Source organism: Monodon monoceros, unplaced genomic scaffold, assembly GCF_005190385.1.
Source record: "Monodon monoceros isolate NGI ecotype Baffin Bay Population unplaced genomic scaffold, NGI_Narwhal_1 Super_Scaffold_13, whole genome shotgun sequence".
NCBI classification, from domain to species: Eukaryota; Metazoa; Chordata; class Mammalia; order Artiodactyla; family Monodontidae; genus Monodon; species Monodon monoceros.
The window spans coordinates 48,909,922-48,934,826 of NW_021703769.1; the positions used below are offsets into that span (position 1 = coordinate 48,909,922).

The 24,905-nt window shown below is 63.5% G+C and overlaps 4 protein-coding genes across 5 annotated transcripts; 1 reads left to right on the forward strand and 3 right to left on the reverse strand.

Moving 5' to 3' along the window:
- Positions 1-453: 453 nt before the first annotated feature.
- On the reverse strand, positions 454-13,083 carry LOC114894294 (mesothelin-like protein). The gene is given in 23 exon segments (XM_029220829.1): positions 454-511; positions 594-757; positions 1,069-1,193; positions 1,270-1,379; positions 1,993-2,120; positions 2,193-2,348; positions 2,426-2,613; positions 2,947-3,047; positions 3,049-3,083; positions 3,292-3,382; positions 3,663-3,841; positions 3,925-4,051; positions 4,177-4,262; positions 5,243-5,363; positions 6,385-6,504; positions 7,266-7,351; positions 7,457-7,517; positions 7,715-7,844; positions 9,876-9,990; positions 10,163-10,242; positions 10,746-10,762; positions 11,321-11,379; positions 13,048-13,083. Coding segments are annotated over 23 exon segments (2,373 nt in total).
- RPUSD1 (RNA pseudouridine synthase domain containing 1) lies at positions 12,315-15,522 on the reverse strand. 2 transcript variants are annotated; one of them, XM_029222132.1, is made up of 6 exons: positions 15,373-15,522; positions 14,652-14,838; positions 14,455-14,578; positions 14,221-14,323; positions 13,966-14,067; positions 12,315-13,532 (listed from the first exon to the last, which is right to left on the reverse strand). In XM_029222132.1, the coding sequence occupies exons 2-6, from the start codon at positions 14,831-14,833 to the stop codon at positions 13,105-13,107; spliced, it is 939 nt and encodes a 312-aa protein (XP_029077965.1). In that variant the 5' UTR covers positions 14,834-14,838; positions 15,373-15,522; the 3' UTR covers positions 12,315-13,104. The 2 variants fall into 2 exon arrangements, with proteins under 2 accessions (XP_029077965.1, XP_029077964.1); XM_029222131.1 differs by lacking the exon at positions 15,373-15,522 and having other exon boundaries at positions 14,652-15,202.
- CHTF18 (chromosome transmission fidelity factor 18) lies at positions 15,469-24,225 on the forward strand. The gene is made up of 23 exons (XM_029222129.1): positions 15,469-15,618; positions 15,744-15,881; positions 16,098-16,292; positions 16,375-16,525; positions 16,691-16,859; positions 17,219-17,311; positions 17,406-17,458; positions 17,591-17,735; positions 18,057-18,266; positions 18,769-18,866; positions 19,144-19,267; positions 19,347-19,498; positions 19,627-19,720; positions 19,963-20,061; positions 20,196-20,326; positions 20,569-20,740; positions 21,571-21,795; positions 21,877-22,026; positions 22,119-22,249; positions 22,898-23,042; positions 23,146-23,259; positions 23,670-23,727; positions 23,803-24,225. Exons 1-23 carry the CDS (start codon positions 15,582-15,584, stop codon positions 23,937-23,939), a joined length of 3,021 nt encoding a protein of 1,006 aa, XP_029077962.1. The 5' UTR covers positions 15,469-15,581; the 3' UTR covers positions 23,940-24,225.
- Positions 24,226-24,252: 27 nt separating this feature from the next.
- GNG13 (G protein subunit gamma 13) lies at positions 24,253-24,701 on the reverse strand. Its single transcript, XM_029222360.1, has 2 exons — positions 24,577-24,701; positions 24,253-24,392 (listed from the first exon to the last, which is right to left on the reverse strand). Exons 1-2 carry the CDS (start codon positions 24,672-24,674, stop codon positions 24,287-24,289), a joined length of 204 nt encoding a protein of 67 aa, XP_029078193.1. The 5' UTR covers positions 24,675-24,701; the 3' UTR covers positions 24,253-24,286.
- Positions 24,702-24,905: the final 204 nt, after the last annotated feature.

The following is a 24,905-nucleotide window of genomic DNA, read 5'->3' on the forward strand; positions in this document are numbered from 1 at the left end:
TGAAGAGGTGCCCTGTGGTGTTCTGAGAACTGGGTGGGAGGGCCCTGATGGCTGTGGCCCAGTTGACAGGGTTCCCTGGGTTTCAGCCCTCCTCTTTGCACTTGGAAAGGGGAGGGACTCCAGGCAGGGGCGCCCTCAGGGCCTTCCTGATGCTGTTTCCATTGTTGGGTCTCCCCCCAGGCCAGGCCAACACTCAGGGTGGCTTCTGGTGACACTGCTGCCCCAGGAGATGGCAGGCTGGAGTCCTGATCCTAGTTAAGAGAGTCTCTGTCCCTCCTCAGGCCCAGAGCAAAGGGACACAGGCAGGAAGATCACCTTGTCCTTTTTCAAATCAATCAGCGAAGTCAGTCCGCGGAAACCCCTCCCCAACCCCAGTTCTTCATCTGGAAGAAGCCAGAGGGCAGGGGCAGCATCTCCCTCACTGGCTGGGGCAGTGACCTTGGGCCCAGGTCCTCAGTCTGGCTCCAGGTCCTGGGAGCTGGGTGTGGCCAGGGACTGGCCCTGCAGGCTCCTGGGATGCGGGACGTGGCCAGGTCCCCTGGGCATGGGGCAGGCATCTTGGTCTAGGCAGGCATCCAGCTCCACCTACCAACCCCGGTTTTCCTGCAAGTGGTGCTGGGGCAGCGCTGTCTTTGGAGGCCATGGGGCAGGTGCCCTGTGAGTGGTTCCAGCTGGGCCCCAGGGTGCTCCAATACAGCAGCCACAGGAGGCCCGACGGCAGGGCTACAGCAAGTGGCAGATACCCCAGGGGGGCTGCCTGTAGGTGGAACATGGAAGGAGCACCCTTCAGTCCAGCTGGGAGCCCCCAGGCTGTCCTGCCTCTCCCAGGCCTGGGCGGCCCCTGCGCCGGGCTCAGGCTCTGCGAAGGGAGCGAGGGGTCGTGGGCGGGGTCAATGCTTGGCCGGAGCGCAGGGGTGAGACCCAGCAGAACGCACCTGGAGAAGTGACCTGGGGCCCACACTGCCTGCACACCTCCGACTTTGGGGTGGGTGTTGGGGCCTGCAGACCGTAACCTAGGCATCCTCGTCTAGGCCAGCCCCACCCCCTGACGGGTAGCCCCCGGCGCACCTGCAGCACTCGTGTGTTCAGACTGGTGAAAGTGTCAATGTCCACGGAGACGTTAGCCTGGGGCAGGTGCCGCAGCTCCTCCACGGGGGCACCGCCTAGGGGCGGGGCAGCGATGAGGGGCGAGGCTTCCTGGGGCGGGGCTTCCGGGAGGCGTGCCCTACGCAGGGCGAGGTCTCACCGAGGTGGAGGGAGGCGTGAAGCTGTAGTAGGCGTCTACGGTTCTGGCGGTGCCGAAGGCCTCTCGGGCCTTGTCGTAGAGCACGTTCTTGCGGCTCTGAGGGCAGGAGGAGATGTCCAGGGCTCCGGCCAGCCTGGGTGGGGGGTGAGGCTGATGGGCAGGCCAGAGGCCCCTCCTCCTCTGGACGCTGGGCCTGGCTCCCGCTTTCTGAACCACAGCTTTCCTTTTGCTCTCCGTGCTAGGCTCAGTAGTGTCTCCTCCAAGTTCACGTCCACTCAGAACCTCAGAATGTGAGCTTATCTGGAAATAGGGTCTTTCCTAATTGTAGCTGTAATCAAATTAAGATGTGGTCATACTGATTTAGGGTGGGCCTTGAATCTAACGACTGGTGTCATAAGAAGAAGGAAACTTGGACACGGACACAGTGGGAAGCCAGCTGTGACAGAGGCAGAGATGGGGGTGATGCAGCCCCGAAGCTGGAAGAGGCAGGAAGGAGGCTCCCCTACAGGTTTCAGAGGGAGGCCAGTCCTGCTGACACCTTAACTTCAGACTTCTGGCCTCCAGACTGTGAGAGGACACATTTCTGTTGTTTTTAGCCACTCTGTTTGTAATCTTTTGTTACGGAGGCCATAGGAAGGAAGCTAATCACCTACGATCGCCTGGCCTGGGCCCCCACCAGATCCTTCCTTGGCCGAGGAGTGGAGGTGGCTCCGAGGTGTGGGGGGTGGGTTGCTGGGTGGGCTCACCAAAACTCCAAGGGCCGGATGGCCTGAATCTGGCGGGGGCTCATCCAACAGAGGCGGGAGCCCCCGTTGGCCACAAGCAGGGCACTGGTGATGGTGCCGTTGTGGTCCAGGAACTTCTGCAGGATGACCTGTGGGCAGGGTTCGGGTCTGCAAGGCCAGGGTCAGCGGGGTCCCCTGCCCACCCCCACCCCCACCCTCACCTCTGTCTGGTTCTCCAGGGCCCCGTCTGGGGCCAGGAGGGCCATGACCGTGTCCTTGGACGTGACGTGCCACTGGCCAATCTCCGCATGGGAGTAGAGGTAGGCCAGCGAGGGGATGAGCTGCAGCTGCTCCTCGGGGACGCTGCCAGGGTAGACCTGCAGTGGGAGGCAGGTGGTGGTCAGGCCACACGGCCGGCCCACCACCTGCCTCCCACTGCCGGTCGCTGGCGCACCTAAGCCAGCTTGGCCTTGACGACTTTCTGGCACTGGATGGGCAGTGGGTGCTGCAGCAGGGGGTCCAGGTTGGCCTTGAGCACACGGCTGCCCAGGCAGGACTCGAGCTGCACGCAGTCGTAGCGCACCAGGAAGAGGCCATCGTGCAGTGTGGCTGCAGTGATGTTGCCAGGGATACAGGGTCTCCCTGTGGCAAGGTGGAGTACGGGTGTTGAGGACCCAGCTGGTCAGCACTGCTGCTGACTTTGGGCCCCACCTCACTCCTGACCTTGACCCTTCCCAAGCTTGACTCCTAGCCAAAAACTTGGCCTGGACCAGACTGACTCAACCCTGACCTTGGTCTCAACTCCCAGTCCAGCCCCACCAGACTCTGACCACTCCCCTCAACCTGGACAGAGACCCTGGGCCAAGCTCAGGAGGTCCAGGCAGAGGGTGCCATGCCTCTAGTGCCCCCACTCCGGGATGAGGAGCCCGAGCAGGGGGAGATGCAAAATCCCCAGGCCATGGTGGCCACACTGACCTGTGTCCCGCTTGGGCCGTGAGGGTACCAACTTGGCCTTGGCCTCGAGGAAGCCAGTGCCAAAGCGCCTGGCATCACGCTGGCTGAGCTGCCCTGCCCGTGGCCACTATGCTGCCAAAGAAGTCTAGGCCCACGGCCTGGCGGGTGGGCCTGGAGAGTCCACACCCTGGGGAGGGCCACCAGGGCTACCTGTTCCCTCCTTCCTCCCCACAGACAGAAACTCTGTGACGGGGAGCGACTGGGGACAGCAGTTGGGCATCAGAGTGGCTGCCGGCCGACCATCAGGCCTGGGCAGGCTGGTGGAAGGTTGGCTGGATCCCCACCCGCCCCGGGGTGCTGCCCTACCTCCTGTAGCTGCATCCACAGGCTGGGGCTGATGTCGGTGGCTAGGGGTCCCAGAGCCTGCAGCCCCTCCAGGTTCCAGGAGCCAGAGGGCCTGGTGTGCGAAGGGGGCTCTGTGTCGGGCCCTGAGCAGCACCCAGACCCCTCAGACCGCCTACCCTCCCTGAGTGCCATTCCCAGGGCCTGCCCAGCAGAGACTCTCCCACCCCAGGCCTCTGGGCACCTCTAACCCATACCCCATAGGCTGCAGGGTCAGAGTGGGAGCTGGGTCAGAGGTTAGAGGTCAGTGGGGCTGTGGACATTGATCTCCAGGCTGCCTCCTCTATCAGGTGGAGGAGGGGAAGCCTGGGCAGATGGCATGGGCCCCCACTCACCCGAGCCTGGTCCTGCCGCTGGCCAGCAGCCTGTTGAGGGCGGCCATCAGCTGGGGACAGCGCCGCAGGTTCTGCAGCACATGGGGGTCTGCAGCCATGATGCTGGATGCATCTGTGTCACACACCAGGACCCCGAGGAGCAGCAGGTCGGAGGTGCTGAGGCTCGGGCGGGGCCCTCCCTGCAGGCCAGCAGGCCAGCATGAGCCTGGTCCCACTGCCCGTCACCTGTCCTGTCCTGGCCTGGCCGGCCCACGGTGCCTACCAGGCAGGCCAGGGCCCTGTGCCGCAGGGTGGCCCTCTGGTCGGGCAGGTTGGCCAGCAGCCCTGTGTTGCCCTGGGCTGTGCGGCGGACGAAGGCCTGGCAGTCGGCTTCCCTCACCTGTGTGTCAGTCTGTGGGAAGGTTGGGGGGCTGTCAGGAGGGGGGGCAACTGGGGGGCCTCCGAGTGACTGAGGTGTCCCTGGGGAGCATGCTCAGCCCACGCGGCTGGGCGCTGGGCGGGGAGGGGCACTCATTCGTAGAGGAGCAGCAGGTTGGTGGGGTGGAGCTCGAAGTCGCCCTGGAGGCCTTGCCGGGCGGCCAGGTTGGCCAGACAGCTGAGCTGGGCAGGGCAGGCAGCGTGTCACTTCCTTGCCCGGCCGGGGGCTTGCCCAGCCCCTTTCCCTCTGCCCATCTTAGGGCCCCCCACCTACCTCTCAGCCCCCGTCCCCACGTCCACCCGTCCCCTCCTTCTGCCTGCTGGCTCTCTGTCCCTGGACTTCATGTTTTCCTCTTCCTGCCTCAACCTCCACAACGAGAACCGGCCTCAGAACGGGTCAAACCCAGCTTGAGAGCCCCCTCCCCTCTGGCATCAGGCCCTTGCCCACCCCAGCCCCCACTGCACCACATTGGCTCACTGAGGATCTGCTTATCCAATGCGCCCCTGTCTGGACGTCTTGTCCCACTTACTTGGCCTACTTTGGGGTTGTTTCAGATTTATTACTAATTTTATATTAATTTTATAATAAGACAAAATAATAGCTTTCTTTCCTTCCTTCCTTTTATTAAACTCGGGACTGGTGACGCTTGGGTCAGCTGTGGGTCCAGGTGAGCTCAGCTGGCCCCTCTCACAGCCCAGGTGGAGGAGGGGCCAGCAGGCTGGAAGATTCCTCGCCCTCGGGGAGCCCGGAGGACCTGCCACAGGTGCCAGATGGAGGCCAGGTAGGCAAGCCCTCACCAAACCAAGAACAAGAGGCAGGAGTCTGTGGGTGATTGGTGAGAAGTCCTGGAAACAGTCCAAAGTGGGCCACACTGGAACATCATCCAGGGGAGGGAGAAGCCCACCTCAGAGGCTAACTTCCTGTCTGCTGGGTGACCTGAGGGGCGCATCTTGTGTCAGCTAGAGACAATCGTGCAGCTCTCCAGCACAGGGCCCTTGTGCTCAGGAGAGCTACTCCGTGTCCTGGCACCACATTCCTGGCCCTTGCTGCCTGGGTCCTCTGCCAGGGATGCCTCCCTTCCTGCCTGTCCCCGGGGCCCTTCTCCAGGGAGTCTGCCCTTGCCCTCGACACCCAGGCAGTCTCGGCAGGGGCCGCCGCTGACCTGCCAGGCTCCGAGGAGGACAAGGTGCGTCTCCATCCTCCTGATCAGAGCGGCAAGCTGGTCCCGGGCTAGCTGACTGGCCGGCTGGCACCAGAAGCCTTGCAGGAGGGAGGTGTTGGCACTGGGCAGAAAGGAGATAGACAGTGAGGGGCAGAGGGAGTAGGGGCCCCAGACTGCAGCATTTGGGGTGGAGGTCAGACTCCTCAACACAGGGTCGGGGTGAGAGACCCAGGAGGTGTGGACAGCAAGGCTCTGGCTGTCAGCATATGCATACCACACATTTCCCCCGAGGGCGCCCTGTTGGTGCTGGACTCTGAGCTATGAGCAGGGCTTAAAAGTGGCCCCTGTCCAGACTCAGGGTCTGGTTGAGGCCCAGTTCCAGAGCTTGGGGCACTGAGGTCCCAGCGATGGCTGAGGTTTTGAAGGGCACCTGTTGGGTGACTGCAGCCAGGCCTTCCTCGTGATGTGAATCTAGTAAGATCCGTGCACAGGGGAGGGTCAGGTCTCATGAGACCTTAGCCTGGGCCCGGCTGGTCCAGCTTGGCCTCCAGCCCTGCCTGATCAGTCAACTGACTGATCAGTTGATTGATGGCAGATCAGTGGCCTCCAACCCCCACCAGGACAGAGTCTCAGTTTGGGACCTGAGAGGGCAGCAAAACTTGGGGCGGAAAGAAGAAAGCTGAGAGGCCTCAGGACAAGAAGTGATTGTCGGGACTTCCCTGGCAGTCCAGTGGTTAAGACTCCGTGCTTCCAGTGCAAGGGGTGTGGGTTTGATCCCTGGTCGGGGAACTAAGATCCCACATGCCGCATGACGCGGCACCCCCCAGAAAAAAAAAAGTGATTGTCTGCCGGGCCGAGGTGGGGGACCCGGGCCCCAGCCAGCCGCGATGGCCTGGGGTCCTGTCCCAGCCATGTGGGTGTGACTCTGATGAAGGACACCAGCTGCCCTGAGCCATCTCCAGCGAGTGACCTGGGCAGGCAGGGCCAGGCCCCCCATATAGGAGCCGGGAGTCAGTCCTGCCCCGGCCATGCCTGGGCCGTCAAATGCAGACCCTGGAGATGGTCCCTCCTTCTCACCCCCACCCAGGCCTGCCAAGGAATCTGCTGGGGAAACTTGATTGTGACTCCGAACCTGCACTCACCTGGCCCACAGGTTGGCCCTGCTGACACCCAGCCCTCCCTGGGTGGCACCCTCGGCCTGGGGATGACAGCAGTGGGCAGTGAGTGACACCAGGAAGGCGAGGCCTGGGCTCACCAGGGCACTTGGAACAGAGCAGGCCATAAGCGTCTGTGTGGGAGCGTCCAGGGTCGGTCTCCCCAGGGCTCCCTGTGTCCCTGGTGGGCCTGTGACAGCCCCAATACGGAGTCCTTGGGAGCTCCACGGTGCTGGTCACCTGTGTGCCAGCCTGGGTCTGAGCGTGCCGTGTGACCAGGTGAACATGTGTGGCAGTGTGTCTGCCTGTATACACGACTGTCTGATGCTGTATGCCTGCGCCCCTAATGGTATGTACAGTGTTGGTGGTGTATACACAAGTATGGTGGGGTGCACATGTGTGGGGTGGCATGCGTGACCACACAGTAGACCTGTGTGCCTGCTGGTGTGGCAGTGTATACATTCTGTGACGATGTGTAGCTGGTGGCATGTGACTGTGTGTCTGGAAGCATGTACACACCTATGTGATGGCCTGCATGCATGCCTACCAGTGTTCACGTGTGTGCACCTTCTCCCTCCACCCCCTGTGGCTCTGTCTTCACAGTCTGAGCCCTGAAACCCCCGAGCAGAGGGACAGGGGTCAGCTACCACCTTCTCCTGCTCCCCGGTTGCTCAGTCCCTTCTAGCCATGGCCCGCTTTGTCCCTGCCTTGTCCCCAACAGGACCCCCACCCGCAGTGCCCCATCTGTGCCACCCCTTTCCCTTCCCGGACCCCCAGTAGAGGCTCAGGAGGAAAGAGGGTGATCCTGCCACCCCGAGGAGCCGGCCATGGGAGCTGCCCCCCAAGAGGGGGAGGGAGAGTCATCTCACCTGCTCTGGGGCCCATGGCTGTGTGGTGCCCAGTGGTCATCCTGGCAGGAAGGCACCGGGGTCACAGGCAGCGGGTCTGGGTCAAGCTGGAGAGGAGACAGGAGGTGGTGAGGCCGGGGCAGGGTACAGAGGGGAGGTCACCACCCAGGATCACACAGGACAGGTGCCATGCAGGGCAGGTGACCCCGAACCTTGGGCTGCAGCCGTGTCTCTTCGTCTTTCAGGAGGGCACAACCCACAAGCAATGTGTCTCTGGAACAAAAGGGAGCAGCAGAGGGGGAGCCAGGCCAAATCCCAGCTTTCTTATCACAGGTCAGGGCTCAGGGGATCTGCAGCTGGGCTGCTGTGTCTCCAGTGGACAGCTCTCTCAACAGCTCGGAGGTGGGGGTGAGCGGCGGTCCCAGTGAGTCCCTGCAGCAGCTGGGGTGAGAGGCCTGCTGGCCCCCAACCTGCCCTGGTGCAGCCCCAGCTTCACCCCCACACCAGGCGGCCCAGGCAGCCCCCTTCCCTTCTCAGGGCCTCGGATGCCCAGTGAGACCTGGCCCCGGGCACAGCCCATGTTGCAGCCTGCTGGCAGCTCTGGCCATGGTGGAGACCGAAACTGAGGCCTGGGGAGGGGTTGTGCCAGGGAGCCTGGTCCACACTGCTGGCTCCTGGACCATGGCCTTGCACAGGCTGCTGGCTTGGGGCACCTGTGGGCCTCTGGACTCTGCATGGCCCAGGAGGAAGATGGGGAGGTAACCGCCCCAAGTGGGGGCCAAGACGGAGGCTCAGAGGGGCTCAGCTACCTGCCCAGGGCCACACAGAGGCCAGACTCACAGCTGGGGCCCTGTGCGTCCAGTTGGTCATGGCTCCCGTCCCACCCCCGCCCCTCACCTGAGCACCAAGAACTCTGTCTGTCCTAGAAGGAGGCTGCTCCAGGTCCAGGCAGCAGATATCAGAAGCGGGGATATTGTAGACGTGGCGCCAGGAGCTCCAGACACCAGTGGTCCCACCCCGCTGTGTGTCAGCCCCTGCAACTGAGCTTCGGGGCACAGGGATGGTGCAGGGTGGGGGCACCACGGTCTCCGCTCACCTCCATGGCTCGCTCAGCACCCTGCCCTGCCAGCCACCCACTCCTGCAGTGATGCCTGCCAGGCAGACGTGTAGGGGAGGGGCTGGGGCTATACCAGGTGATGCAGCCTTGTCAGCCCCTGGAGGCCCCAAGAGCAGTGGGCACCTGCTCCCCAGCCTCACAGGAGCGGGAGGCTTAGCTCCCAGTTGGCGGCTGCCCAGCACACACCCCTCCCCTGGGGAGCCTGGCTCAGCCATGACCTTGCCCTGAGGGTCGCACCTGCGTTTGTACACGTGTACACCTGCACTTGACATGTGTGCTGGCATCCGTGTGTGAGCACACATGCACATCCATGTGCACCGAGGAGCACATACATCTATGTGCACACGTGGTGCATGTGGTTCATGTGTCCCCTGCAGGGATCTTAGGCACACGTGGCCCCACTGTGGGGCCTGGGTTGAGTGACATGTGGCGTGTTTCTGTACTGTGGATACTGGAGCAGAGCCGGCTATGCATGTCCACACGTGTGTGCACTGTGGGGCAGGGAGGGTGTGCAGGCAGCCTCAATGGGAGAGCTGTGCCTGCCACACATGTGGCCCTGGTGCCCAGCACCCTGGGGCCCAGGACAGGGACGGCTCCACAGGGCAGGTCTCCAAGGCAGAGCAGGAGGTGTGGCTGCGGGAGGGTTGGGAATGAAGGTGCCCACAGACACTTCTTCCTCAGCTGAGGTGGGGCAGGCTGGGTGCCCCAGGCTGGCCCTTGGCCCCAGCTTTCACCACATCTGCCCCTGCTTGGCAGGGCCAAGAGGGCTCTGGGGCCTTGAGCCCCCATGACATGGGTTCAGCCACTGAACAACTACCACCTGCATCAAGGGCCACACATGCCCATTGAGCCAACCCCGCAGACAAGCAGAGGTGCTGACCCTGGGGGACCGACAGCTGGAGGGACCAACAGCTGGAGGGACCAGCTGAGGATCGCTCCCCGGCCCCTGGATAGGCCCCATGGGAGTCCAGCTGCAGCATCTAGAGCTGGAGGGCACCCAGAGCTTGTGGTGACAGCCCCTCTCCCCTGAAAACTGTCCAGTGACTCCCCGTCCAGCTGGCCCAGGATGGGCTTCCAAGGGCCCCTTGGCCACCAGGAGGACCAGCTCAGCTCCATCTGGCAGGGTGTGTGGCAGTGAGGCCAGTGACCCCCAGGGTCTGGAGGGGGGCGGGGTCCAGGGAGCAGGTCCCACTGGAGGTGGGCAGGCTCACCCTGGGCTCTAGCACTGACCCCCTGAGGCTGGCTGGTCAGCTCTGGAGCAGTCAGTTTTGGCTGAGGGCTTGCTGGAGCTCTGGGTGCTGAGGGGTCTGTGGGGGTGGGATGTCACTTGGTGGTGGGGTCTCCACCCACCCCAGGGTCCAGGCCTGGCTGAAGGACACTCCCCATAGGCCAGTGAGTGCAGGAGGCCAGATGCTGGCTGCCCCTTTTGGGTTTGGCCTCTAGGGAAGCCCAAGGCCCCGGGTGGACAAATGACCACAGCAACAGAGCAAGTGCTAGGCTGTAGAGAGTCACACCCATCCCCAGCTCTGTCCCGTACTGCTCTTGGAATCCGGCCCCCGCCAGCAGCATGGCACAATGCTCGCCGTACACACGAGGAGACTGAGGCCCACGCTGGCTGACGGCTTGTCCCTGTCCACACAGAGTGAGCAGGGGCAGGGGTGGGCACTTGGGTGTGCTCCTGACCTGCCGACATTGTGCCCCCTGGAGCATGACCGCTCACGGGCTGCCCCACAGTAGGCTGTGGGGGGTAGATGGACTGGGTGGACCCCATGTCCTGGGGCCAACGGGAGAGGCAGCATACCTGTAGGGAGCAAGGTCGGGATCTGTGGTCCTGGGGGTTCTCAGAGGGGCTGACAGGGCTCTTCAGGGGGAGGAGCCAGGCTGTGGGGAGAGGGGAAATATACATGGAACATCCCCAGGCCAGTTCCTACCCATGGGCCCCTGTTGCCCTTCCATCCTGCCTTCCCTCCCTCCGTGGCTGCCTGTCTGTCTGTCCAGTCTACCCCTCTTCCTGTCTGTCTTGTCGCTTGCTCTGCAGCCTCAGCCCATGGGCCCTGAGCCAGGCTGTCATACCCAGGTCAGTGCTCTGCGGCAGGTCACGCCTGCCCTCCGCTCTCTCCCAGGCCCCTCCTCAGCCAACTGGTCCTACCCTGCAGACCATCAGTCAGGGTCGTCCCAAGGCCCCAACCTGGCTGACCTCCTCAGGCCATTTGGCAGTAAGCAGGGGCTGGAGCCCCAGGGCCACGTGGTGGCGGCAGCTGTGTGCTCCTGTCCCTGTGGCTGGGGTCGGGGGTGGGGGCCCTGGAGGCTGGGTCCTGGCCCAGCCGAGACTCCTGGCTACAGAAGGGTGGGGATGGGGGTGACCCTTGGCTCCCTGGCCTCACCAGCAGCTTCCTGGGACCTGAGCGGGGGGACAGCAATGATGCCAGCCAGCTGAAGAAAAATGATTCTCTCTGTCCTGGCATGAGAAACGCCCTCCAGAGTTCAGGACCTGTGCCCCAGGGAGGGCCCCAACATGTGGCCAGTCGCTGGGGCACAGGGAGGAAGACCTGGCCACCCTTTGGGGTGTTGTGGGGTATCCCTGCCTGAGCTGGGTGGGGAGGGGCCCCTGGGGGCACCTGGAAGGAAGGGCTGTCAGGGTGGTCCTGGCTTGGCCACAGCCCCTGTAGGTCCAGACCCTCTGGCAGGTGCCAGCAGTTGGGAAGCACCTGGGTGTGTCCATGGGAAATGGAACTTCCAAAGGTCACCGCAGTCTCAAGAGGACAGGGCTATGAGGGGCCGGGGTCAGCAGTGACCCCGTGTGGCAACAGCAGGCATGACAGTGGCTGAGCACCGCCCAGAGGTGTAGGGAGTGGGGCCGTGAGGAGGGGGCGTGGGGAGAGGTGGGAAGCCTGCACAAAGTGGGCTCACGGCCCTGAGTCCTTTGGGGACCATTCTTTCATTCTCTATACACACTCACTGAGCAGGGTCTGTGGGCCGGGCCACGCTGGGGGTGAGGGGCTGATGCTCCGCAGGGACCTAAGGAGGACACAGTGGTGAAATGCTGAGAAGGGGGCGAAACAGGTAAGAGTTGATGGCAGAGGAGGGCATTAGGGTGTGGGGGGGCAGATGGTGGCGGGGAGAGGAGGGCAGAGGGTGAAGGTAGTGGGAAGGAGGTGGAGCAGAGCGTGGTGGGGGGAGAGGTGGGGCAGTCCTCAGCAAGGAGGTGAGGTGCTGGGAGTGCCAGGAAGGTGATGCTCTCCCACCCCGCCCCCATCTGACGAGAAAGGGTTGTGCTGGGCACATCACAGTAGCCATCCATCTGTCCGGGCTGCTGCCCCGTGGGTCCCTCCGATCCTGTTACAGATGAGGAGACGGGGGAGCAGAGGCTGGGACCTGGGTCTCTGCAGAGGCCCCATGCGGGGTGGGGGTGGGGTGGGGGGGCTGCCTCTGGCTCCACCCGGGCTGAGAGCTTGCTGTGGTTACAGGTGGGGTGAGCCCAGGAGCCCCACAATAGGGCTTGTCTGCCTTGGCCGGCCAAGAGGAGGGGCCTGGCCTAGTTGGGCACAGGGACATGGTGTGTGACCTCAAACTGGCTGGAGACCTAGGCGCCAGCCCTCCCGTGGCATTCTGAGGTGTTGGAGGGCCCCAAGGTTTGCACTGTGAGGGCAGCAGCTCTACGGAGAACCCTGGTGGGACCAGGTGGATGCTCTGATGGTTTTGGCTGTGGGTCTTGGGGTCCTCCAGGGATGCAGCTGACCCAGCTCTGTCCCCTACTCAGAGCCCAGCCCCCACACCAGGGCTGCAGGGTGTTCACTGTATGGGGGGTGGGCAGGTCAGCAGCTAGGATTATAAGGTCCGTCCTGGCTCCTGTTGGGGTCTAGGGCAAAGGTCTGTCCAGTGAAGGGATGGGGTGGGGGTCTGAGCCCCCCTGAAATCCCCACATCAGGCACATTCATGGTCACTTGCAGGGTCAGTCATTGAGCGTTTATTCCCAGTTCTCAGAGTTCAGCTATGGCTGGGGAGGCGTGGCCGTGTTGTGGGGATGGAGGAGGCGGGGGCTGGCGGGCTGCCCTTGCTCCCAGGCTGAGGTCCTGCCTGCCTGGAAATTGCCAGGCAGGTGATGGAGGCAGCAGCCGCAATTAGGGGCCCGGAAGACCCCATGGAGCAGCGCTCAGGGCAGGCCTGGAGGGATGGCACGTGAGGTGGGGGCTGAGGCGTGTGGCCCACACCCACCTCCACGTGAGACACTCAGGATGCAGGTGGAGGGGGCAGAGTCTAGCAGAAGCAAAGGCACAAGGTCAGACGGGCCTAGCAAGGAGGGTTGAGGTCTGCAGATGGAGAACCCAGCCAGGCTGGGGTGATGGCCACAGAGGGTCCGAGCAAAGCAGCGTGGAGCACGGTGCTCTGGGGTGTTGTCTGGGGGCCCAGGAGGAGCCCACCTTGAGGGTGGCCCAGGTCCTGGCTCTGCCTCTTCCAGGGTGACCCCGATCAAGTCTACAAATAAGTTCCTGGGGTTGAGGCTCTAGAACCAGGGAGGTGCTCTGGGGCAGTTTGTGGGTGTTGGGGTGTTGGGAGGGAGGCCCATGTGGGTCCCACAGCCCAAGAGCTTAATCCTCTGGAATTGCAGCTGCCTGGCTCCCCCTGCTGGCCCTGCCGGCCCCGCTCCAGGCCTGGCCATTGCAGGGATGTGTCCAGGACTCTGACCTGCAGCCCCCAGCCCTTGGAGTCCCAGCCTGCCATCCCCACCCCAGCACGATGCTCTCAGTTGTCCGGCTCCAGCGTCCACTCCGACAGCCACTTCAGGCAGGAGGCCCGCTGTGCTTCTGTCTCAGGGAGCTTGGCAGGGGGCGGTGGGGGCCGGCCTGGCCCGGGCAGGGGCGTGGAGGGGCTGCAGGGCCTGGGGCCCCCTTCTGTGGGGTCAGGGTCTGGGGCAGCCCGCAGGACCTGGACGAGCTCGTCCAGTGGCTGCACCAGCGTGTGGGGGCTCCAGCAGGCATCGAGGGTGGGCACGAAGGGGTCGGGCGTGCAGGCCTCCACGCACTCGGTGCATGTGGGGATGCGCAGGTAGAAGGCGTGGAGCATCATGCGGAAGGGCTGGTCCTCCTGGTTCGAGGCCTGGCCATAGGTCTGGTCCCCCACGATGGGGTGGCCCAGGGTGCTGCAGTGCACGCGCAGCTGGTGCGTCCGTCCTTTGGGGAGGAGAGGGGGCCAGTCAGGCGGGGGCACCACCCCATGCCCACCCCCTACCCATTCACGTCATGCCCAGCACCGTCCTTGAAGCCTCACACAACCCCTGGGGGCAGCAGACCTCCCTGTTTCATGCCACGAAGACGTCAGAACTCAGAACAGAAGCGACTTCTGGGGTTGCCCCTGGTGAGGCCAGGGCGATGCTCGATCAACTAGAGAACCCAGGCCAGAACGACCTTGTACAGGGCAAGAGGCTGCAGCCTGTGAGGCTGAGTGTGGGGGAGGAGTCAGCCTGGCCAGCAATGCTGGGAGACCCTGGGCAGGTTCCTTTCCTGTGTGATGGGGACACTTCGGTGCCCTGTGCCAGGAGATGCCCAAGGCAGGACACCATCAGCAGATAGCAAGGAGACCTGGGCACACGCGCCCTGGACACACCCGTGAGAGGCTGCAGCAGCACTTTGGAGACAGGATCACCTGCATACAGTCCGTGTTCCAGGACCACCAGCTCAGTGAGGCTTGGTTTTGGGTTCTCACAGCCTGAAGGGAGCAAGGAAAGCCCAGAGAATTGGCTGGGCCAGCTCCATGGCTGAGTCCACCCCAATCCCAGGTCGCCTGCCCGGGTTGCCCCAGCCTACCCAGGGTCCCCACTGGACGACTGTGCCCCTGGCCCCCACCCCCTGCCCTCCGTACCCTGTGTGCCCTCAATGCACATGGTGTGGGTCCGGCCTTCTGTGCTGTTCTTGCCAATAGCATAGCTGATGGTCATTCGGCTCTCCTGGACGTGCCCCCGCACCTGCCAGGAAGGGGGTCACACGCTGCTCACGGGGTCACCCACCACTGCTGGGAAACCCATCTGACAGCCAGAGGCTATCAAAGTGGATTGAGAGTTGGAGTCTCCTGCTCCAAGGACCAGCTGGGCCTTACCAGAGCCAGATAAGCCTTGGTGACTCTCCGGTCCTTGAAGCACCTGTAGGCACTGCCTGCGGCTGCCTTGTTCAGGGCCACACAGAGTGCCCCGCTGGTGGAGAAGTCCAGTTGGTGGCAGAACCTGGCATGGGGCAGAGGATCAGTGGTGGCTGGGCTGTGGGCCGCTTCCCACCGACGGAGGCTGCTGTGGGTACCTGAACCCGTAGCAGGTGTCAGGGTCGGCCAGCTCTGGGAAGCGGTGCCGCAGCTGCTTCTGGAGGGTCAGCGTCTCCCACCAGGACTTGCTGTCGATGCGCACATCCCAGTGCTTGTTCACCACCAGGAAGTCACGGCTCCGGTACACGACACACAGGTTCTCCACGCTGCCTGGCTCCATGGTGGCTGCAATGCAGGGCAAGTACATGGAGCGGGGTCATGGGGTGCCCAGCCCACATCAGGGTCCTGCCCACCTGGCGTGGAACACTCCTGCTCCCCAGGGCCCTGGGTCTGAAGCCACCGAGGCTGTGTCAGGCAAGCTTGCAGACCTACTGTGTGCCTGCACTCCCACCTCTGAGTCAAGTAGCAGGGTGTCAAGTAGCAGGGGTCTGGCCAATATCAGGGGAGCTAGTGTTGCCCTAGGCTCTGGCTGTGGGGCAGTCCTGCCAGACCTGGGCCTGGGGAGAAGCAGTCTTGCCCTCCAGCCTGCTCCCACGGACCCTTCCCGGACGGGCCACGGACGCGCGATAGGGGCCTTTTCCTGAGTGGAGTGGGGTGCAGGGCAGGGGATGGGGCTCTCCCTCTCCCACGTAGACGTCCCCTGCCCTGCCTCCCCTCCGAGGAACCCTCGCCTCCCGCGTCTGATGGGCACAGGCGGAGAGGTGCCCGGCGGACTCCACTGCGAACACTTCCCGCGCCCCTGCCCATTCCGAGATCGACCTGCAGCTGAGCTGCGCCGTCTGGGCCCCCGGTGCTGCTGCCCGGCCCTGGCTCCTGCCCTCGCGTCTCCCTGCCTCGTGGCCCAGCAGCCACGGAGCAGTCACTTGGACCACTGAGGTGCGCCTCGCCGGGCCCAGCCTGGGCGCTCAGTCCCGCCCACGTCCCGCCCACGTCCCGCCCACGGCGCAGACGGGCGGCCGTGCTGACCAATGGAGAGCGCCCGGATCCCGCCGCTCCAGCTCCAACGTACGGACTCGGCCCCGCCCAGCCTGCGCGCGCAGCCCCGCCCACGCCCCGCCCCTCCCGCTGACCAATGGCGAGCGTCCGGATACGCCGGCCGTTGATTGGCGGCGCCGGGTCGCTTTGGGCAGGAGCTGCGCGCTGGGCGCGGGAGGTTCGCAGCCGGCGGCGGGCGGCCATGGAGGACTACGAGCGGGAGCTGTACGGCGTCGAGGATGACTTCCACAGCCAGTTCGCGGCCGAGCTCGAGGTGCTGGCCGAGCTGGAAGGTAGGCGTGGGCACTGCCGTGGCCTCGTCCCCCGTAGCTCGACAGGGGTCTGGCCCACCCGGGGATTCCAGGAGGGCTGCTCGGAGGGGAGGCGCGAAGGCCGGGAGGCAGCAACAACCTGAGAGAGCAGGGCCCTGCAGCGCCGCCGACCTCGGGGGCTGTGACTGTGTGCAGACGAGCTGCTCTCCATGACTGCTGTGAGTTTTCTCTTCGCAGGGACAACCGCCGTGTCACCTTCCAGAGACCCCTGGCCCACCGTGGGCCGGCCCCGCCTGACGTTCGAGGAGACCATTGCTGGAGGGAACGCTGCCACTCACTGCTCTCCAGGCGGACCTCCAAGGAACAGCAAGGGCGGTGCCAGGAAGAGGCAGCTGGCCGCTGACATCCACGGGGACAGACCCCTGCCCCCTAGTATGTTTTCCGGGGGCCCAGAGCATAGGGGTGGGGTTCGAGGCTGGAGAAGGACCTCTGTTCCTTCCATGTGTCTCCCCAGCCCCCAAAGTCAAACGGTCCAGGCTGGAGGCTGCCAGGAGACTGAACTTCAGATCTGATGAGATGGAAGAGCCGCTGCCTCCTGACTCCCCGACTCAGGACATCACCCCCCCACCGAGTCCTGAGGTCCCTGCTGAACTATGGGGCAAGGGGTGTGTAGCTTGGGGTACAGGTATCTCAGTATCTTGGAAGGATCTGGTTTCTTCAACCACGTCTTGAGGGCTGGGGATTGGGGGCCTGTGGGAGGGCTGGGTAGCCAGCAGTGGATCCAAGTCCCTTCCCCAGGAATCCCCAAGATGGTCATGGTCCCTTCCCAGGCCCTTGGACACCGGGGCTGATGTGGGTCTCACTAAGGCCTCGCCAGCCGCCCGCAATCCTGTCCTGAGGCGGCCCCCTGTCTTGGAGGACTACATCAATGTGACCTCCACGGGCGGCGACCGGGCCTTTCTAGTGCTTCGGGCTGACCCAGTGGGCACTGGGGTCCAGGTGGGTGCTGTGCAGACACGAGCGGGGGCCTGGACATCACATCCCCTACCCTGACCCTGGGAACCCCTCTAGAGGTCCATCTGGCCTCTAGTCTTCCACTCGGGAGAGCCATCTTTCTCCTTCACTTTCCTCCTCTTTCTTTTCTTTTTTCTTCTCCTCCTCCTCTTTACTTCTTTTCTCTTCTCCACCTTAGATCTGCTGCCATTCCAATGATCCCTTGGGGTCCCTGGTGAGAAGGGGCTCCTTGTGGCCCGTTGATGCTAGGAAATGCCATCTCGGTCCCTGAGCACTGTTGGGAGGAGGGTTGTAGAAATCCCATAACCTAGAGGAGGGTGACTGATGCTCTCCCTTCCCTGCAGAGCCCTCTTCTTGACATCCGGTGGCGTGGCCGTGGCCAGCTGGACCTGCTGGGTGTGTCCTTTGCCTCCCTGAAGGAGAAGATCGACAGCGAGGTAGGGTCTGCTGGGGTTTGCTGGGAAGGGAGAGGTAGCTCAGGGGTGACTGGCTGGCTGAGCCATCCTGATTCCAACCCCATTGTCTGCACAGCGGCGGCAGCGACTGCTGGAAGAGGCCCAGCGGCTCTCGGACACACTGTGCAGGTGACACAGTGGGCCCCTCCACCTCTGAGGTCCTCACCGGTCCTTGGACTGCTGACCACCAGCATGTATTCTGGGGGATGTGATCCCTGCATGGGGTTAAGGCCCAGTGGCTCAGGGCACAATGCTCTCCAGTCTTAGGTCAGAGGAGGTGGAGGAGGGGCCCCAGCCCTCGGGGGCCTCTGAGGAGAAGCCGGCTGACAGCCAAGATGCTTCCCAGCATTGCCTCTGGGTGGATGAGTTCGCACCGCAACGCTATACGGAGCTGCTCAGTGACGATGTGAGGTCCTGTTTTTGCTTAAGTGAAGTGTGACTGTCTTCTTTGTTGCCAAGAGAAAAGTACTTAGGGCCTAGCAGGTCTTCATTTTGCCAGCCCACAGAGGTGTCAGGATTTGGAGAAGGGATTTGACCAGCCTCGTTGAATTGTAGGTGGGGAAACTGAGGCCAGTACAGAGCCTTTTACCGGTCATCACTTGTCATTCAGCCTCAGCATCACTGTGTGTGTCTTTGGGCTCATGACAGTAGGGTGACATGAGGGGCAGGCACTAGGAGTCCTTGGTGCTGGTGGCCGCCCCCCCAGGCCGGGCCTCTCTTCTTGCAGTTCACCAACCGCTGCCTCCTCAAGTGGCTGAAGCTGTGGGACTTGGTGGTATTTGGCCGAGAGCGGCCCACCCGGAAGCCCAGACCCAGTGTGGAACCGGCCCTTGGTGGCAAGGAGGCCACAGCCTCCAGCAAGTGGAAAAGCCACGGACAGGTGCTAGAGGAGATGCTGGAGGCTGAGCTGGATCCAAGCGGGCGGCCCCGGCAGAAGGTGAGCCCACCTGGCTGTGGGCTGTTCTCTGGATGGCTGGCACCTTTGCAGCCTCTAGGGGCCATGAGGCACATTTACTGCCCCCAAGGGTGTAGGTGGAATGATGTCAGAGTCTAGGTGAGAAGTGTCAGCAACGTGAGCTGAGATTTGAGTCCTTTCTTCTAATGACTTAGATAAAACTAGCACTCCTTGCAGGGCCCTGCACCTCCCCACAGTGATTATGCTGGACTGTGGGTGGGTTCTGGGTGTTAGTCACGTCAGTAACAGCTGTGTCTTTGTCAGGTACAAATGTCACTCACTTCAGGCAAGGCTTTATTCTCGCTCTGCACGACCAGCAGGCAGGGGCTTGTTCTCCTTTGGTGACTGGGGCAGGGCAGGAGAACATCTCTTAGCACTGAGCTTCATGGGATAGGATTTTCAGTCTCTGGCGGTTGGGCCAGGGTCTCCCAGAGTCCGTGAGGTGGTGTGGGTTACAGCACGTTTTCTCCTGCCTCGGCTGCAGGTGGCGCTGCTGTGTGGGCCCCCAGGGCTGGGCAAGACTACCCTGGCCCATGTGATTGCGCGGCACGCTGGGTACTCTGTGGTGGAAATGAACGCGAGGTGAGTTGGGGGAGGGCCAGGTCTCCTTTTGTCCTGATGTGTCTGGTCGAGCCTGGGATACAACCCTGAAAGCCTGGGGGTGGTGGGCTGTGGAATAGTCCATCCTCAGGGCTTACTGGGATTTGGCCGCAGTGTCATGGGGTGGCCTTGTGTAGTATCTGTGAGTTGTACACGTGGTGGCTCTGCCCTGGGAAATTGTCCTGCTGGGGACACTGGTTGCTGCCCTGGCTGAGGCCATGGCTGCCCTGACAGCCCCTCCCTGGCCTCTTGGTTCCAGTGATGACCGCAGCCCTGAGGCCTTCCGAACGCGCATCGAGGCAGCCACGCAGATGGAGTCGGTGTTGGGCACTGGTGGGAGGCCCAACTGCCTGGTTATCGATGAGATCGACGGGGCCCCCACGGTGGGCCTCCTGGGTGTGCTGCGGCCGGGTGGGCAGGCAGTGGGGGCTGTGACTCACCTCCGTCTGCATGTCCCCCCAGGCCGCCATCAATGTTCTCCTGAGCGTCTTGGACCGCCAGGGCCGACAGGAGGCAGAGCCAGGGGGCCCCGCTGTGCCCACGGGCGGGGGGCGGCGGCGCCGGGCGGGAGGGGGGATCCTGATGAGGCCCATCATCTGCATCTGCAATGACCAGTGAGCGGGGCGGGGCGGGGCGGGGCGGGGCGGGGTCTCCGCTGGGTGGGCGTGCCCCACGCCTGCTGGGCTGTGGCACGCACGGCCCTGGCCAGGTGGGCTCGCTGTGCAAACCGCTCATCCCACAGGTTCGTGCCCTCCCTTCGGCAGCTGAAGCAGCAGGCACTCCTGCTCCACTTCCCGCCCACGCTGCCCTCCAGGCTCACACAGCGGCTCCAGGAGGTCCGTGAGGGCTGCCCTCTGCCGTCAGGCCCCCAGCCTCCCAGCTGGTCCCAGGATATGGGGTGGAGGTGCTGGGACAGTTTGGTCTCTGGTGGTGGGTGGTTCCAAGCAGCGACCGAGGTCCTTCCTCAGGGATTTTTGGCCTTTGCTCCCCATAGGACAGAAGCTGACCCCTGTTTCTAGGGAGGAGGTGGCTTTAGGGTGGGGGTCGGGGGGACACTCACCCTCTCACTTCCCTGCAGATCTCCCTGCGGCGGGGCATGCGGCCTGACCCTGGCGCGCTGGCGGCCCTCTGCGAGAAGACAGACAACGACATCCGCGCCTGCATCAATGCCCTACAGGTGGGCAGGTGGCCGTGGCGGGGGTGGGGCAGGGGTAGCCAGCACTCCCCCATCCCCGCACCACCACCGTGTCTAGTTTCTACACGGGTGGGGGTCAGCCACCCTCACCGCCCCACCCCCCACCCCATGTCCAGTTCCTGCATGGGCGGGGCCAGCGGGAGCTGAGCGTTCAGGCTGTGCAGACCACACACATTGGCCTCAAGGACCAGCGCAAGGGGCTTTTCTCCGTGTGGCAGGAGGTCTTCCAGCTGCCCCAGGCCCGGAGGTAGGTAGGCCAGCCCCAGTCTGGGATGCCAGCCAGCTCTGCCTTTGCTGACGGGGTGTGAGGCTGCACGGCCCTGGGGGCTGCTTGGCTCTGCCTCGGCCTCCCTCACTGTCTATTCTCGGGGACCTCAGGGTATCGTAAATGTATACAAGCTGGTGCCGCCGGGAGGGAAAGGGTGGGCAGGGCTGGGTCCAGGGTGATGGGGCGGGGGCTCCACTCCAGCCTCAGGGCCCTCTCTGCAGGCACCGCGTGGGTCAGGACCCGACCCTGCCCACCCACACACTCCTGCTCAGTGATGGACACGTGGGTTCAGGGCCCCTCGCTACCAAGGTGCCCCTGACCGCGGCCTCTCAGCGGTTCTACCACATCTTGCATGTGGCCGCTTCTGCGGGTGAGCACGAAAAGGTGGTCCAGGTAACCATGCTCTACCTCAAACCTTTGCGGGGGGCTGAGGGGCAGGAGGCCAGCATCTGGCAGTGTTTCTCATCCCCAGACAGTGAGTGGGACACGCTTCAGATGGTGCTGAGCCCGAGGAGAAACAGGCGGGTGGGAGGGCGGGGAGTGGACACGGGGCATCGGGAGGCTTCTGAGAAGGGGTGGGAGCAGGGACAGGCTGGGAGGAAGGACTGACCCTGGCAGGAGGGGGATGGCCAGCGTGGGGTCATATGATGGGGTCACTCTGGCTGCTCTTGGGGAACTATCTGAAGGGCCCCGGCAGTAGCTGGATTCTGGATGTGAGCTGTGGGAACAGGGATGTGGGTGCACGTGGGGTGGAGAGCAGGTGGTGGATGCCCCCCATCCCCTGGGAAGCCTGGTGTAAGTTGCCTCCCTGGCTAAGCAGCTTTGGATTAGCAGCTGGGGATCCTTGCAAATCTGGAAATCCACTGTGTGGAGGGCAGTGTGGTGGCTGGAGGTGAGGGATTCCTACATGGAACAAGAGTGGGGGCTCTGTGTCCTTGATTCTGGTGAACAGAACTTCCTTTAGGGAGGGCTTGGGGGCTTCTTTCTCACATGTCTCAGGGTCTTGGTCAAACCAGAGTTGGGGTGGCAGGGTGGGCCTTCCTGGCCACCCCCATCCCCAGGGCCCTGTGGCTACTTGCTGGTGTCTGCAGCTGTGCCTGAGACCCTGGGCCTTGCAAGCAGGTGGGAGGGGGAAGGGTCCCACTGGGTGGTGCTTGTGCTGTGGGCTGGGGGGGCATGAGGCTGGAGGGGCTCGGGGAACTGGCCCGTCCACCTGCCCGCAGGGCCTATTCGACAACTTCTTGCGGCTGAGGCTGCGGGACTCCAGCTTGGCAGCCGTGTGCATAGCACTTGACTGGCTGGCCTTCGACGACCTGCTGAGCCGGGCCGCCCACCACGGCCAGAGCTTCCAGCTGCTGCGCTACCTGCCCTTCCTGCCCCCGGCGTTCCACCTGCTCTTTGCCTCCAGCCACGTGCCGAGGATCACCTTTCCCAGCAGCCAGCAGGAGGTGCGCCCCACACCCTGCCCACACCCAGGGTCTAACACCGGGGCCCTGGGTGACTTGGTCCTCGTCTGCCCTCCACCCCAGGCCCAGAATCGGATGAGCCGGACACACAACCTGATGCAGACGCTGGTGTCGGGCATCACGCCAGCCACCCGCAGCCGGGCTGCACCGCAGGCGCTCATCCTGGACACCCTCTGCCTGCTCCTGGACATCCTCGCACCCAAGCTGCGCCCTGTGAGTGCCTTGCCTGGAAGGGCTGTGGCTCCTGGTGGGGGCAGGCCCCTGGCCACGCTTAGCACCCCTGCCTGCTGCCCACCATCCCCCAGGTGAGCACACAGCTGTACAGCGCCCGAGAGAAACAGCAGCTGGCCAGCCTCGTGGGCACCATGCTCGCCTATAGCCTCACCTACTGCCAGGAGCGCACGCCCGATGGGCAGTATGTCTACAGGCTGGAGCCGTGAGTCTGTGCAGCACCTGGGGTGGGGGTGCCTGGGGGCAGGAGGCTGGGGGGCTGGGCTCCAAGTGCCATGGTGATTGCTCGGCGCGAGTCTAAATGCATGGCTTTGGAGGTGTGAGTCTGTTTCCCCATTGGAGGGTGGGAGAGTCAGTCCTAGCTCATTCCTTGCCCAGATGTGACTGGGGGGTGGGCACAGCCCTGGGACCTGAGGTTTACTGCAGAGCCTCTCAGTGCCCCCAGGAGCTACCCCCAGAGGGCCCTTGAGCTCCCCAGGGCCCCGTTTCTCTGTCCTGAGAGGGTCGTGGGGATGGAGGACCGGCAGCAGTGGTGTCCAGATGCAGATCCTTGAGGCAGTAATGATGCTGGTTCCCAAGCACCCAGCCCCAGGCCTGAATCCAGGCCATGCCACGTTGTGTCAGTTCCTCCCTTGCAGCCCTCTTCAAGCCCACATACAGCTGGGGAAACAGAGGCTCAGAGTGGATAACAGCCCTGCTGCCACAGAGCTGGGTGCGGCAGGGACAGGACTGGACCCGGTCCTGCATTGTCGCATTCCAGCAGTTGGGGTCGGTGCTAGTGAGTAGCTCCTGCCCCGTCTCTGCTGACTGAGTGCCCTGGTGTCCTGCCCTGCCCTGCTCACCCCGAGAGCAGGAACGTGGAGGATGTCTGCCGCTTTCCCGAGCTGCCCACCCGCAAGCCCCTCACCTACCAGGCCAAGCAGCTCATTGCCCGTGAGATTGAAGTGGAGAAGATGCGGCGGGTGGAGGCCTTGGCCCGGGCTAGGGTCGGCCCCCAGGTGAGCCCACCCCGGGCTCTGAGCAGAGCAGGGCCCTCAGAGTGGACACCGTCCCTGGTATGATCCTGCCCAATCAGCTCTCACTGTACGTGACTTCCTGTAGGTGGACGGGGGTCCCCTGGGGGGCACTGGGGAGAAAGGGGCGCAGCCATCTGCCCCATGCAGCCACGAGCAGCGGCTGGAGTGCATCCTGAAGAGAGCTGCCCTGGAGGAGCAGGTGTGGTAACCCTAACCCTAATGGGGGGGCGGGGCTAGGTGGCCAGAGGGTGGGGCCACGTGGGCCTGGGTGGGTGACCTTGGAGTGCTATGGTTCTAAGTCCTGGAGGTCCAGCTCCCTGCTGTTCAGCACGATGGTTCCACCTGGCTTCAGTTTCTCATCTGGGCAGGATGCTGGCACCTCCCACCCTGGACCTGACCTTGGCAGGGAGCAGGCGACTGTGAGGGTGGTGACGGGTGGAGGGAACACTTGCAGAGAGGGTCCGCGCTGGGGTGAGGGTAGGGGGCCATTGCCCAGAGGTGCCACGAGACCCCTCCTCCCTGGGAGATGGCCTCTGGGCCCTCCCACCAGGTAGGGGACTGTCTGCTGTGGGTCAGCCCCCGTGAACCTGACCGGCCTATCTCCTTTAGCCCGAAAGGGACTTCTTCGGTCGTGTGGTTGTCAAGAGAGCGGCAGCCCCGAGCACAGGTGTGTGGGGAGGTGGGGGCGGTTGAGGGACTGGGGTCAGGGTCGGGTGGAGGAACGACTGTGTGGCCCCTGCAGAGCACGCAGCCCCTGAGACTGACACGGCCGAGCAGCGCATGGGCACCGCGGTGGGCAGGAGCGACGTCTGGTTCCGCTTCAAGGAGGGCGTCTCCAACGCCGTGCGGCGCAGCCTGTACATCAGGGACCTGCTGTAGCCTGGGCCACACCAAGCCCCCAGGATCCATGCTGCCACCTTGACTGTGCTAGATACTCTGACCCACACTTGACGTCCCCAGGATCTATGCTGGACACTGTGGGGGCCGTGCCAGACCCCCCTGTCCATGCCGGACACTCTGGGGTTGTGCCAGACACCCTGGATCCACACCGGACACCCTGGAGCCACACGAGATGTCCCCAGATACACACTGGGTGCCTGGGTGTTGCTTTCTCTCCCCTAGAAAATGTACAAAAGCATGTACATGCTTGAAAACTCTTTATAAAAGTCACACTTTTACAGAGTCGTTCTCTTCACAGGGAGGCGTGAGTCTGGGGTGTGGGGGCCTCACAGGATGGCACACTTGCCCTTCTCCACCCACGGGTTGTTCTTCATCAGGTCGGGGTTCAGGAAGGGGTCCTTGGGGATCCCGTCCTCAATCCACTTGAGGAGCCTGTGGGTGGGGAGGGTAGGGTGAGCACGAGGGCACCTGCCGTCCCTCAAGTGCTGCCTGATGGCAGTGTGTGGGGGTGTGGTCTTGGCTCATACAAATGAGCACAGAGCAGGGAAACAGACGCAGATCATGGCTGGCCTTGGGTGGGGTGTGGCCGGGGCTCCATGGGGTCCTGGGGACTCACTCAGGGATAGTCTTGGATGACATCTCCCTCTTGAAGGCCAGCTGGTACTTGAGGCTCTCCACCTCTTTCTTCATCTGGGGCACGTCCCACTCCTCCATGGCATCCGGGGCTTCGGAAGTGGCCAGCCTGGGGCTAGAAGGTATGGGAGGAATCAACAGAGCCAGGGGGCTGCCAGCCTACGATCACCCTCCAGATGCTCCATCCCCACTGGTGAGCCCCTTCCCACCCCCCCAACAAAGGGAGGGAGGGAGCCCCCACCCTATCACACTGACACCAGCTCACTGCCTAGGGAGGCCCCCACAGCCCATGCTACTCACCAGGGTACAGGG

Bases quoted from the DNA above. Each gene is read 5' to 3' on its own strand.
- GNG13 (XM_029222360.1), bottom strand. From the start codon at position 24,674: ATGGAGGAGTGGGACGTGCCCCAGATGAAGAAAGAGGTGGAGAGCCTC. The intron at 24,393-24,576 runs GTGAGTCCCCAG...CCCCACCCACAG, and splicing joins TCATCCAAGACTATCCCTGA to GCTCCTCAAGTGGATTGAGG.
- RPUSD1 (XM_029222131.1), bottom strand. From the start codon at position 14,860: ATGTACTTGCCCTGCATTGCAGCCACCATGGAGCCAGGCAGCGTGGAG. The intron at 14,579-14,651 runs GTACCCACAGCA...GCCCCATGCCAG, and splicing joins GACACCTGCTACGGGTTCAG to GTTCTGCCACCAACTGGACT. The intron at 14,068-14,220 runs GTACGGAGGGCA...TGCTCCCTTCAG, and splicing joins GTGCATTGAGGGCACACAGG to GCTGTGAGAACCCAAAACCA.
- CHTF18 (XM_029222129.1), top strand. From the start codon at position 15,582: ATGGAGAGCGCCCGGATCCCGCCGCTCCAGCTCCAAC. The intron at 15,619-15,743 runs GTACGGACTCGG...CGCTTTGGGCAG, and splicing joins CCCGCCGCTCCAGCTCCAAC to GAGCTGCGCGCTGGGCGCGG. The intron at 15,882-16,097 runs GTAGGCGTGGGC...TTCTCTTCGCAG, and splicing joins GGTGCTGGCCGAGCTGGAAG to GGACAACCGCCGTGTCACCT.